This window comes from Sorex araneus, chromosome X (assembly GCF_027595985.1).
Source record: "Sorex araneus isolate mSorAra2 chromosome X, mSorAra2.pri, whole genome shotgun sequence".
NCBI lineage: Eukaryota > Metazoa > Chordata > Mammalia > Eulipotyphla > Soricidae > Sorex > Sorex araneus.
In genome coordinates, this window is record NC_073313.1 from 172,425,201 (window position 1) to 172,438,093 (window position 12,893).

Here is a 12,893-nt window from a genome sequence, read left to right on the forward strand (position 1 = left end):
TGTTTCCTATAGATTAATTCTGGGAGGTGAATGAGCAGGAGACTTGGAACTAATTCTGGGGAGTGAGTTAGTTGTGTATAAATGTTCTGAGCCAATCATGAGAAAGGAGTGAGATGCGATTCCCAGGAAGAAAGTGGCTGGGCCAAGTCTAGGAACTGAACAGCAGAACTGAGTGATACTAGAGCACCTAGAGAGTCTCCTGAGCACAGCTAATAGTGTTGGCAGGGGACACTACAGTTGGCTGTGCTCCTGGTCTGCCAGCATTTTAGATATGGGAATTAAGTGAGGCACCTTTTTAGGGGGGTATGCGAACCACTTGAGGAGGCAGTTCAGAGCAGAGGATCAGCAATGACCTACCTCCCAAGCTTTTGCTCTGTTCTGTTTTTAATGCTGATGAAATTCCCTCTGCATTAAAAAACAAATGTCCTGACTTCATCCCTCCATTAGGAATCAAATGCTACCATTCTCTGAAGCCTCCATGTTCTAGATATAGGTCTCTATGTAAGCCTATATTTCTCTCCTCACGTGGCAACTGTCTATGAGGTGTTAATAGCAACACCTCAGAGAAACCATGGTCCAATCATGCCTCAGACCTTAAATTTACGTAAATTCACAATATATTTATGACTTATCTGCCTCTTCCCACAATCTCAGTATACTGTAGCTGAGGACAGACATTGACAGCACAAATCACAAAATAGGCACTCAAAAACTTGTTAAGTGAAGTAATCTATGCTAAATCCTAAAGATTTCCTAAAAGCCTTGCATTAAAGGCTTTCCTTTAATAAGCACAACAAGGAAGAAAACAGTCCAGCGCACATATACAAATGATCCAGTTCTCACTCTCATTCAAAGACATTTTTTGGGTTTGTCTATAAACTGAAGAAGCCTGAATGTATTCTTTCAAGAATGGAGGTTGGGCAGTGGTGGTGTAAGGAGACTGAAATCAACACATTTAATACAAAGACATTCAGCATTTACACCAATTTATAGAGTGGCATTCACAGCTTCATCCCAGAACAGCTTAAAATAGATCCCAGAGCTCTGACACTGTGACCCACCTTGAAAGACTCCATGTCTGAGAGCAGACAGGCACTCTGCATGCGCGCACGAAGGTGAGCCCCTTCGGCTGATGTGCCTAATTTAGCGAGAACCTCCGACTGCTCTTCCAGCAGATCTTCTGTCATAGGTGCTGGTTCCTGTGGAGCACAGAAGGACAAAGCCCAGGAACAGCCTTTTTTTAGACAAAGCAAAACTATAAAATAGAATAAAGACAACTATTTCAACTCTTAACAGTCACAAGATAGGTATTTAAAAGTATTCAGAGACACTTGTAAGTTTTTTACAACCTATGTTAAAAAAAAAGTAACAAATTAAGAAGACATGTGACTCTCAGTATCCCTAACCCCCAGTAGGTACAATTATGCTTTCCTTGATCAGGAATGATAATGAAAACATACAGGGATTTGAGGCACATAGACATTTTCCTTTATATTAATAAGAAATGAAGTCCTAATGATATTTTCATCCAAGTCATCCCAGTTTGTAACACAGTTTTAATTACTAATGAGAAAAAATACATATACATAGAATTTAAATTTGTCTTAATATACATATATGTATGTATATAAAGACAAACTTAAATTCTGAACAAAGTCTCCAACTAAATTTTACATTGGGGAATTTGTTTTGTATTTATGTTCCAAAGATAATCAAATTACAATTCCCCTAAGAAGCTAACACTTTTTGTTTGGGGAATACAATACATTGCATATTTTAGTAATAATCCCAAAGCTTGTTTTTATTTAATCTCTTTTTGGTGGTGGTGGTGGAGGGGGCCACATGCCACACCACCATAGCTCAGAAGTGACCTCTGCTCAGTGTTTGGGGACTGACTTGGGGTCAGCCACATGGAAGGCAAGTACCTTATCTCCTGTAATAGACACACACACACACAAAATATATTAAATAAATTTATGTATTAAATTAATAAACAAAGTCCTGATGATCCCAAAGTTTAAAGCAGCTACGGCTAATCTAAAGGAAGATGCAACCAACTACAGAACCATAAAAATAAATGACTTCTTATAGTAGAAAACATTTGAAAGCTGTTCAGAGGGGCATAAAATTATCTGAGAACTGATTCATTCCACTTTATGTTCAAAATAAGATCTTAAAACCAAACTTAACAAGTACAGTTTGGTTGTTAAAGTCAGCAAAATAGGCTTTTTTACTACGAGATAGTAGGAGAAGACCTAGCAGAGGCATTTAAAGCAAGTGGTCACTAAATAGATTTCCCTTAGATTGTAAGAACTGACTATAAATCCCATGTATTACAGGATTCTCAATTGCATCTGATCCCCCTCTACTTATGCCTGGATTATCATTCTATTTAATAATACACACAAAGGCCAGAGTGATAGCACAGAGGGTAGGGCTATTGCCCTGCACATAGCCCATCTGGGTTTCATCTCTGGCATCCCATGTAGTTCCCTGAGCCCTGTCAGGAGTGACTCCTGAGTGCAGAGACAGGAGTATCCCCTGAGCACAATGTGTGGCCTCCAAACAAACAAACAAACAAACCAAAAACCAAGAACAATAATAACAACCACACAATCCCACACCACTCAGTTTAAGCAAACTACCGAGAGTATCTTGCCCGCATGGCAGAGCCTGGCAAGCTACCCATGGTGTATTTGATATGCCAAAAATGGTAAAAAGTCTCACAATGGAGACATTACTGGTGCCCACTCGAGCAAATTGATGAGCAATACAGTGATTATAAAAAGTAGGCTAGTGGGCTGGAGTGATAGCACAGCTGGTAGGGCATCTGCCTTGCATTCAACCGACCCGGGTTCGATTCCCAGCATCCCATATGGTCCCCCAGCACCACCAGAAGTAATTCCTGAGTGTAGAGCCAGGAGTAACTGGGTGTGACCCGAAAAGCTAAAAAAAAAAAAAAAAAAAAGAAGAAGAAGAAGAAGGGTAATATCTACTCTAACAAAACACTTCTCAATTTTAAAAATTTTAGAAATAGTAAATCTTCAAACACCAATAGATTAAATCTCAGATCTGAAAGCAATCTGAAAAGATTTCCCCATACACAATACAACTGTATGCTAGTAGGATGAAGTTGTATAAACAATGCGTTTTGTCAAATTAAAACTTAAAGAGCTGGCCCATGACCTACCTGGGTAACAGGAATATAGAGAGGCTCTCCATTGTGTAGGAGTGTAAGTTTCCCGTGCTGCCGGAGGCGTCCTTCCGGCTTTAAGTTTGCCATCTCCTTAGGTCCTCCTTTCTTGCCACTCTCCTGTCCATTTCCCTTAAGATCTTCAGTATCGCTTAAGCATTCAAAAAACTCTTCTTCACTGTCACTCCAAGAGTCCCAAGACTTCCCCACCTCTCCCTTCTCCTTATCTGTGTCTCTGAGACTAGCCAGCCTCATTTGGTCTCCAGCTCTTGTGGCATCACCAGAGAACGCTTGAGCAGCGTTATCTGAAGCACTTGTCTTTCTTCCTTCATCTCGAGTCCTCTTTCTTTCAATACAACAATTTAACATCTTAAAGAAAACACACATGACATTTCTATTTAGTCACAGTAAAATAAAAATCTGTTCACTGCTTATTTAACTTTCATTCTCCACTCTTTCTTTAGACCATATTATGAATAACAGACTTATAAGTTAGCAAAAAATAGCACAATGAGATGAGCCTATAATCTATTATGACATTCATATTTTAAAATAAACTTGGATTAAGTCAGTACCAATTTATACACTGTCACTGGGAAATCTTTACCTGTAGTTTCTGATGCAGTAAACAACACCTTAGATCCGGGGGTCCACTGGCTAACCTACCAAAGGAAAAGAAACAGAAAGGTTAGTTTTAATAAACAGGTGTGCCTACTCTTATACTACTGTAAATTTTAGCCATACTGACAGAAAATGAAAAACTAGATTGCTGTAGGTAAGGTAACTGAGATGGAAGAAATAGGACTAAAAGAGCAGAATTTTTTTTCTCTCCTCATACTTCATAATCACCTATAGCAATTATATGATATTCCAAAACATGACAGCATAGTAGTGATAGCTCTCAAGCTAACTCCGGGGCTAGGAGATAACTCAAAAAGCTAGAGCATGTGCTGTGTATATGCACACAGTAAAATTTCTTTCCTTCTTTGTAAGTGAAAAAAGTTTATCTGAGAAATAAAGAGAAGGAAGGAGAGAGATAAAGACAGATACTCAAGAGAAAACATGGGCTTCTCCAGAGTGGATAAAAACAGTTCACACTCTAGTATTTCACATCACACAAAAGAGATCATACATTCAATTGTTAAGATGGTGGGTTTTAATATTTTAAAAAATCAAGATGCCCATCTCCGTTTTATGTCTATTTTCCCCTTCCTCAAGAGGAAGCCAAGACTGCCTCCAGTTCTGAACCAACAGGGTTCCCTGTAATCAGAAACTCCTCATATTCAGTGTGCTGTTGGATCTGTAGTAAATTACAGAGCAAACTAATTTATAACCAATTTATGACCAAATCAATTTATAACTCTAAGTTATAATAGATAACTTATATAATAGATAACCAAGAGATAATCCAGATAAGCAGAGACTAGTAAATAATAAGACTGGGGCCAGCGTAATAGCACAGCAGCTAGGGAATTTGCATGAAGTCGACCCAGGTTCGATCCCCGGCATTCCAGATGACCCCTGAGCACCACCAGGAGTAGTTCCTGAGTGCAGAGCCGGGAATAATCCCTGAGCATTGCTGGGTATGACCCAAAACCTCAAAAACAAAGTAAATAAATAAATAATGAAAGGGGGGTTAAAAAAAAAAACAAGACTAATAAATACTTTTTGTTTGATTTTGGGGTGACACCCAGCCATGCTCAGTGCTAATTCCTGCCTCTGCACTCAGAAATTACTCTGGGTATGGTGTGAGGAACATATGAGATGCCAGGGATTATACCCAGGTTGGCCACAGCAAGGTAAGCACCCTACCTGTTGTACTATTGCTTCATCCCTAATTAACATTTTTATTTGTTCCTTTTTCCTTTCTTTTGCAGTGCTAAAAATCAAACCCAGTGATTTACGCATGCAAGGCATTAGCCCTACTACAGTCACAGATCTGGTCCTAAGAGTAAACCTGGCTGACCAATTGCTGTTTTGTCTTAATTACACACTGATTGGAAGACTAGCAATCTACGATATAACATATATGGTAACTGAACTCTTCCATTTAAGTGAAATGTCAATATAAATTATAACCAAAAATTTATATTGCTCTTAATATCTGAAATTAAGAACTCTGAAGAGATTTTTCCCTATAACTGAATAGTTTGTTCACTAAAAAAGATTAGAAAATAGAGGTTATTAAAAAAATGAAAATAAAATTTCATTCCTGGGAAAAAACATTATTAAGAGCTACCCATATTTTGTTTCAACTACTTTTATCAGTATAACAACAAGCATTTCTATAACTGTAATACTGGGGTGAGAGAGATAATACAGAGGTTAAGGTGCCTGCCTTGTATATGGTCAAACCTAGTTCCATCCCTGGCATGGTCCCCCAAGCACCACCAGGAGTGATCTGGGGCCCAGAACTAAGAGTAAAGCCTGAACACTGTGAGGTGTGGCCCAAATGCTGCTCTATCCCTCCCAGTACCCCATTCCAAAATAGAATACCACAACTTTCCATTACAGAAATATATCATTTAACCATCCTTTAGTCTGATCCTCAGTCTTCTCTTTACTCTTCTCCCCAACTGGAAATTAGCTACAATGAACCCATCCAAACCCAAGTTGTGTCAAGTTTCCTACCACCTTCTTAGATTTCCTAGAAGAGAATTAATGGACCTAAAATCATATTCTGCAAGAATTCCGTCTATGCAACTGGAAACTGAAATCATTACCCTGGAATCAGAAAGTTGTTTTCCCATCTGAAACGCATTTCAAGAACAAATTCCTGCCAGAGGTGTGCCACTCCTTTCAAACCTCCATGGTAGAAATTGATCATGCAAAGGCACAAAGCCAATTTATATGTTAAACTGTCAGAGGGTGCTGATTTGAACTGATTGTAGAGATTCTAAATTTAGAAAAATAGAAACAAAGCAAACCTTGTTAACAACATTTATATCTATAATCAGAAATTATACAAAGAAAGATTTTAATACTAAAATAAACCCTTCCTACCAAAACTAGCTTTAAGCAAAGATCTATTAAATACTGCCAAAATTGTTTTGAGAAATTCAATGCTTTTTGAAGATTTCTACAAGAATAAAGAAAGTGAGGGTATAGTTTTGCAAGGCTAGTTAGCTTTCACTTTCTTTATGGGCTTTTGCCAAGCTTCCTATGTTGTTTAAAAGTCCTTTCGTTACAAATGAGTACACTTGTGAAAATCTAAGCAAAAATAAAAACCAAAACTATGAAGTTGAAAATGTAAGTGTTCTGCTCTTTCTCACTTCATAAAATCTACTTTCAATAAAATCTACTGTCCAGAGTTTGATATATTTCTACATGTCTTTTGAACACTCATTTTTCAATTTTCCAAGGACATGGATAAAGAAAACACAAAGATCTTATGTCATTTTATACATTCTACTGCATGAAGGAGTTTTCCACTCATAATAAGGGGACTAATTTTGAAATACTCTGCTGCAAAATGTAACAGAATTTCATTAAAAGTCAAAGGTGATGGGGCTGGAGCGATAGCACAGCGGGTAGGGTGTTTGCCTTGCACGCGGCCGACCCGGGTTCGAATCCCAGCATCCCATATGGTCCCCTGAGCACGGCCAGGGGTGATTCCTGAGTGCAGAGCCAGGAGTAACCCCTGTGCATCGCCAGGTGTGACCCAAAAAGCAAAAAAAAAAAAGTCAAAGGTGAGAAAAATTCTTAAATATATTTCTACTTTTAAAAATTGCTTCCAGGAAAAGTTCTTTTCATCTAAATATGTATAAATGTCTGGGTTCTTTGGCAGGTCATTATTATGTAATCAAAACTTTCTAAGGTGACTTTTAAAATAAGATATTTTCACTGTCAAACTAGAAATACAGCAAGCCAGGACAAACTGAATGCATCTTTATTATTTTGCAATTGAACTCCAAATCAACTTACGTATTCCTCTCCATCTGATGGAGGATTACTGTTGTCTGTTAAGGGTGTTCCATCTAATGGTTTCTCAGAAGCAGCATCAGGGAACAAGAACTTAGAGGAAGGAAAAAAGATCATCATGTTTTAAAAAAACAAATTTCCTTCTTAGTAGTTTTCTTTTATCTTTAGTTTTTCATGAATTATAACGCTGTTATTTTGTTTTTTAAAAAAGTTATATAGATACCAGGTACCTTAAGGTTTTACTGTTAAAAAACTGGAATGTCTTTAATGGTTCCTATACTACCTCAGTAGCTAGGCAGTAGCTAGGCAGTCACACCCAGAAACTGCCCCCCGTGTCGTGAAATCCCATCAACAGCCAACATCCAGAGACTCTAAAATCAAGCTCCTGGAATCAAGAGGCTGCAATGCAGCTGCATGACACCTAATAGCCTAGTTCTCCCTCTTGGAGAACCTGACAAGCTACAGAGAGTCTACTGCCCAATCAGGAAAGCCTGGCAAGCTCTCCGTGGCATGGCGTATTCATGCCCCAAATACAGTAACAGATATATACATACCTCTCAGAGTCCGGCAAGCTACTGAGAGTATCCCGCCTGCACAGCAAAGCCTGGCAAGCTACCCGTGGTGTATTTGATATGCCAAAAACAGTAACGATGGGTCTCATTCTCCTGACCCTGAAAGAGCCTCCAATTGTTGGAAAAGATGAATAAGGAGAGACTGCTAAAATCTCATGGCTGAGTATAATAGAGACGTTACTGGTGCCCACTCAAGTAAATCGACAAACAACGGGATGACAGTGATACAGTGATACTACCTCAAATGTTTCCTTTATTCTTCAAAAATATTCAATAAATTGTTATTGTAACTAGCCAAATTCAGAGCTCAAAACTTTTTATTAATTTTTTTTAAAAAAGGTTTTTTAACCACTTCGTTTTGTGAGCTAAAGATAATGCAAAACTAAAATCTCTTTTCTATTATTTTAAGATCGTGCAAGGCCATTAACTTGTCTTAAAAAAATTTATCATTATTGAAAGTGATACCATAAAGATTATGACATAAAAATATACCTATATTCATGAGACTCTGGTTAAGCCATCCAGAGGTACTTATACATGAAGTATTAAAATATACTCTTTAAGACTTTTATCATAAACCCCTAAAAAGTGGGATGCACTTTACATTGCAATGACTACTATCCTTTCTCCAATATATGTGGGTCTGTGTGTGTGGTTAGCAGTGGTTAAGAAATATTTGACAACCTATCTTGCAATAAGAATAAAATCTGAGGGGTCTGCTCTATAGAAATTTATTTTTAGTACTTTTATCACTATTCCTTCCCATTTTTGGTGGAATTACTGACTTATAACTCCTTTTATTTTATATATACCTATATATTATAGAACATTTCAAGATTCTGAAAAAAATCAGAGGCACTATTATGTGCCAACTGCCACTACTAGCCACACATTTACAAATATTATTCTTATACCACTGTGTGACCTAATTTCACTGTATATAGAAACACAACCTAAAAATATGATTAAGAGTTTTGTTTCAAATAAATGTCAGGGATATGAATAATATCAGATTTCTAAGACCTGATATATCAAGTTTACTATCAAAAATAACATCAAGTTTACTATCAAGACTTGATCTGATTTCAATTTTAATAAGAATAATATCAAGTTTCCTTTCATTGCAGTCTATCTACTCTTGAAAGTTTTCCCCATGATTATCTTAACACACCAAGTATCAGACATATAATTATAGCTATATATATATATATATATGGTAAGAATATATATATAGGGTAAGAATACATATATAGTAATTCTTAGTAAGAATTACTATCATTGATCAAAGGCTCATAATATACCAGGTAGTGTGCAACAGAATGTCTCTGAATCCTCAAAACAATCTTAGTAGGTTAAATTACTAGCATTTATAGATGAGGTAACTGATGTAAAATGGCTTATTCATAGTCACACAGTAAAAGAGGATTAAACTCTGGTGTACTTGACACCCACACTAAGTCTGTTCCACCACACCACACAGAGGAGTCATCCTACCCCTGTCTAGGATGTTTAAAAGTCATCCAAATAAAACTTTATCTGCAGTGAACAGTCAGTTTTCAAAAAATCATCCAAATAAAACTTTATCTGCAGTGAACAGTCAGTTTTCAAAAATACAAATTCTGATCATGCTGACCTGCTTAAAACAGCATTAAACTTCTGGGTTTAGTGCTTCAGCATGGAAAGTTACCTGCCATTTTTCCAGCCTCATGTTTGGCCCTGAAAACTAATTTGCAACAAATCAAACTGCTCAACATCCTTTCTCAGGCTGTTACTACTCGTTGGCTTCTAAACCCTATCTTCAAGATGCAGACGGATGTCTCTATCAAGTCATCCTGATGCTCACTGCCTCTTGCTTCCTACTTCTAGATAATTCTTACGGAGACAAATACATCTCCTGTGGTAGGTCCTAACATGCCGCATGGTACGTAACTACCACTTACTTTTCTTCTATTCCATGGATAGAAATTCTCTGAATGTAGAGACTGTTTCACCCATTTTATAAACCCAGTGGCCGACCTGGGTTCGATCCCTGGCTTCCCACATGGTTCCCCGAGCAGCACCGGGAGTAATTCTAAGTGCAGAGCCAGGAGTAACCCCTGTGCATCACTGGGTGTGACCCAAAAAGCCTGCACACAGAAAGGACTGAATGTAGAATGAATATGTAAGTATGCAGAAACATGTATGTAGTTACCAAAAGAATAGTATTAAGGACATCATTATTCAGCGGTGACTCATCTGCACCTCTGTGTTTTCGTATTTTCTTCTTCGCAGTATGTACCATGTTTGAAACTGACAATTTATGAATAGGAACCGGTGCTGGCTCTGTCAACTTTGACAAAGCATGAGTTATATCAACAATGTCTATAAAAGAACAAAAATGAATAGACATTATATCACTAATCTTAGCAGGTTAGAATGATGAGTAAACTGATAATTATACAGAATATGCTAAGTCACTCTTTACACTAGTATTACCTAGTCTTAGAATCACAAAAAATTAACATTCATAATAGCTTTACAAACACAAATAACTGACAAAAATATAGCAAATTATTTCTCCCCACATTTCAAAAACACCTCCAATCTGTCTTATCAAAATTATGTTATATTTATTTTTGGGGTTTTAAACCAAACCCAGCAGGGCTCAGGGGCTATTCCTGAACAGTGCTTTGGAGTGATCCCTGGTGTTGCTCAAGGGATTGTATATGGTGTAGGGGCAGTGGTGGGGTTGGGGCGAGGATGAACAGAACAAGGCTGGAAAAGGCTGCAAGCAAGGCAAGGCTTTAAACCCTCCAGCCCTCAAAACAGCTTGTTAAATGTACCTGTCTTTTAAGATCTTTTAAGATCAGGATTTGCTTGAGGAGAAATGGAAAGCTGTCCAGTCTATCAAAACTTGCATCTCCAATTAACTCAAAAGAGAAATCGACGATAATATGGTTTTAAAACATTTAAAGAATATTGGTTAGGGGACCAGAGTGATAGTACAGTGGTAGGGCATTTGCCTTGCATGAGGCCGATGTGGGTTCGATCCCCAGCATCCCACTTGGTCCCCCAAGCAGCGCCAGGAGTAACCCCTGTGCATCCCTGGGTGTGACCCAAAGAGAAAAAAAAAATGGTTAGGTGTTCAAAAATAATTTTTAAAAGTTACCTCTCCCTTCTTCCTCAAATGTGGATCGTCCAAGAATCTCATCAGTTGATTCCTTTCGACGGCAAATTTTAAAAAATTCAGTGACAAAATCACCTACATTGAAAAAAAAAAAAGTTACTTATTCTACGCTTAAAAACATAAAGCACATGTCTTTTCACACATGCTTTTAACTAAGGGATGTTAGAAAAATAACTCATTCAGTTATTGTACAAAAGACAAATTCTACTTCAAAGGTAGCCTTGCTCTTCATTTTCCCCCCAGAATAATTTTTCCCTTAATAACCTCTACTAGAATGAGAGTAAAACAACTGTACCTAATAATACTGATTAGTTATTATGTTCCTAAATAAGACAAATAGTATCTATTCTCATTCAGTTAAGTAATATTAGTATACCTATGCTAAAGTCTTTTTCCATCCACCAGAATTTTGAATTCATTGAAAACAGAATTTAAAAAGAGAATTAAGAAATCATGGGAAAAACGGAGCGAAGAAATGAAGAGAAACTTCTTCAAAGAAGAAATACAAATGGCAAAAGGCACATGAAAAAATGCTCTACATCATTAATCATTAGGGAGATGCAAATCAAAACAACAATGAGATAACATCTCATATATTACAGAAACTGGCACATATCAAAAAGGAAAAAAATCAGTGCTGGAGCGAATGTGGGAGAAAGGGACTCTTATTCATTGTTGGTGGGAATGCCGACTGGTCCAGTCTTTTTTGAAAAACACTATGAGCATTTCTCAAAAAACTAGAACTGGAGCTTTCATATAACCCAACAATACCACTCCTGGGAATATACCCTGGGAGCAAAAAAAAAAAAAAAAAAAAACCCGGAGGAAATGCCATCTGTACTTCTATGTTCATTGCAGGACTATTCACAATAAACAGAATCTGGAAACAACCTGAGTGCTGAGAACAGATGAAGAACAGATAAAGAAACTATGGTACATCTATACAATGGGATACTATGTAGCCACCGGGAAAAATGAAGTCATGAAATTTGCTTATTAATGGATGGACATGGAGAGTATCATGCTGAGTGAAATGAGTCAGAAGGAGAGGGATAGACATAGGACGATAGCACTCATTTATGGGATATAAAAAGCATAGTAATAGTATGAGATGTTATTCAATCACAGTAGAAACAGAAGACAGGAGGACTGGTCCACAGTTGGAAGCTTGCCACAAGGGGGCGGGGTGGGGTTGGATGGTACAAGTCTTAAGATAGAGAAGGGACCACTATAACAACAGTTGGAAATGATCACTCTGTATAAGAACTGAATGCTGAAAGCAGGTAAAGGGAAATACATGATAACCTTTCAGTACCTACACTGCAAATCATAATGCCCAAAGTGGGGGAGAGAGAGAGAGGAGTAGGAGGGAGAGAGGGAGAGAGACAGAGAGAGAGGCGGAGGGGGGGGGGAGAGAGAGAGCATTTTAGCTTCACTGTATATTTTGGCATTCTTTCCTTCATTGTAATACAGGGGAGATGTGCTGAATGACTCCTGCAAATGCATCATAGGACCCAAGGTTGGCTCAGTAGAGAATACCTGCCATAGAAGAAAAAGGTGACAATTTTGATCCCCATCACCACCCACATGCCATGCCAAGCAATCTAAATGGCACTTCCACTGGGGATCCCCAACAGCATTAACAAAGTATGAGATCTCTGACACACAAAAATGCAAGTGTGCCTGGGCACTGCAGCTAAAGGTACAACCCCCAGCAAGCACTGTAACTAAGCAGGTGAACACTGCTACTAAGTATATGATCCTGGGTCACTTAACAACAGAAAAGAAGAAACAAAACACAAAAAGAAAAAACAAAGATAAAAAATACATCCTGCATCTTTACTGTTATTAATATTTGGTAAGGCCATCAGTTGACTGATAATGTACCAGGTGGCATAGCTGAATACATAAAATATTTCATGTGTACTAAATACAAAAGAAAAAAGACAGACACATTGAGGAAACAGTAGATTTTATAAAAGAGCCATAACTTTAAAAAGCGTGAGAAAATACGGACATGGGAAATAGTCATAATGAATAA

At 37.7% G+C, this 12,893-nt stretch overlaps 1 protein-coding gene across 3 annotated transcripts in view; it reads right to left on the reverse strand.

The window, feature by feature from the left end:
• The window catches only part of RAB3GAP1 (RAB3 GTPase activating protein catalytic subunit 1), a 78,533-nt gene that overhangs the window by 15,824 nt on the left and 49,816 nt on the right, over positions 1–12,893 (reverse strand). For all 3 annotated transcript variants that reach the window (XM_004616506.2, XM_004616505.2, XM_055120401.1), the window contains exons 12-18: positions 10,835–10,927; positions 9,878–10,047; positions 7,118–7,207; positions 5,917–6,089; positions 3,801–3,855; positions 3,191–3,562; positions 1,062–1,199 (exon numbers count right to left, since the gene is read on the reverse strand). In XM_004616506.2, coding sequence (XP_004616563.1) covers positions 1,062–1,199; positions 3,191–3,562; positions 3,801–3,855; positions 5,917–6,089; positions 7,118–7,207; positions 9,878–10,047; positions 10,835–10,927 — 1,091 coding nt within the window. The remainder of the gene's footprint in view (positions 1–1,061; positions 1,200–3,190; positions 3,563–3,800; positions 3,856–5,916; positions 6,090–7,117; positions 7,208–9,877; positions 10,048–10,834; positions 10,928–12,893) is intronic.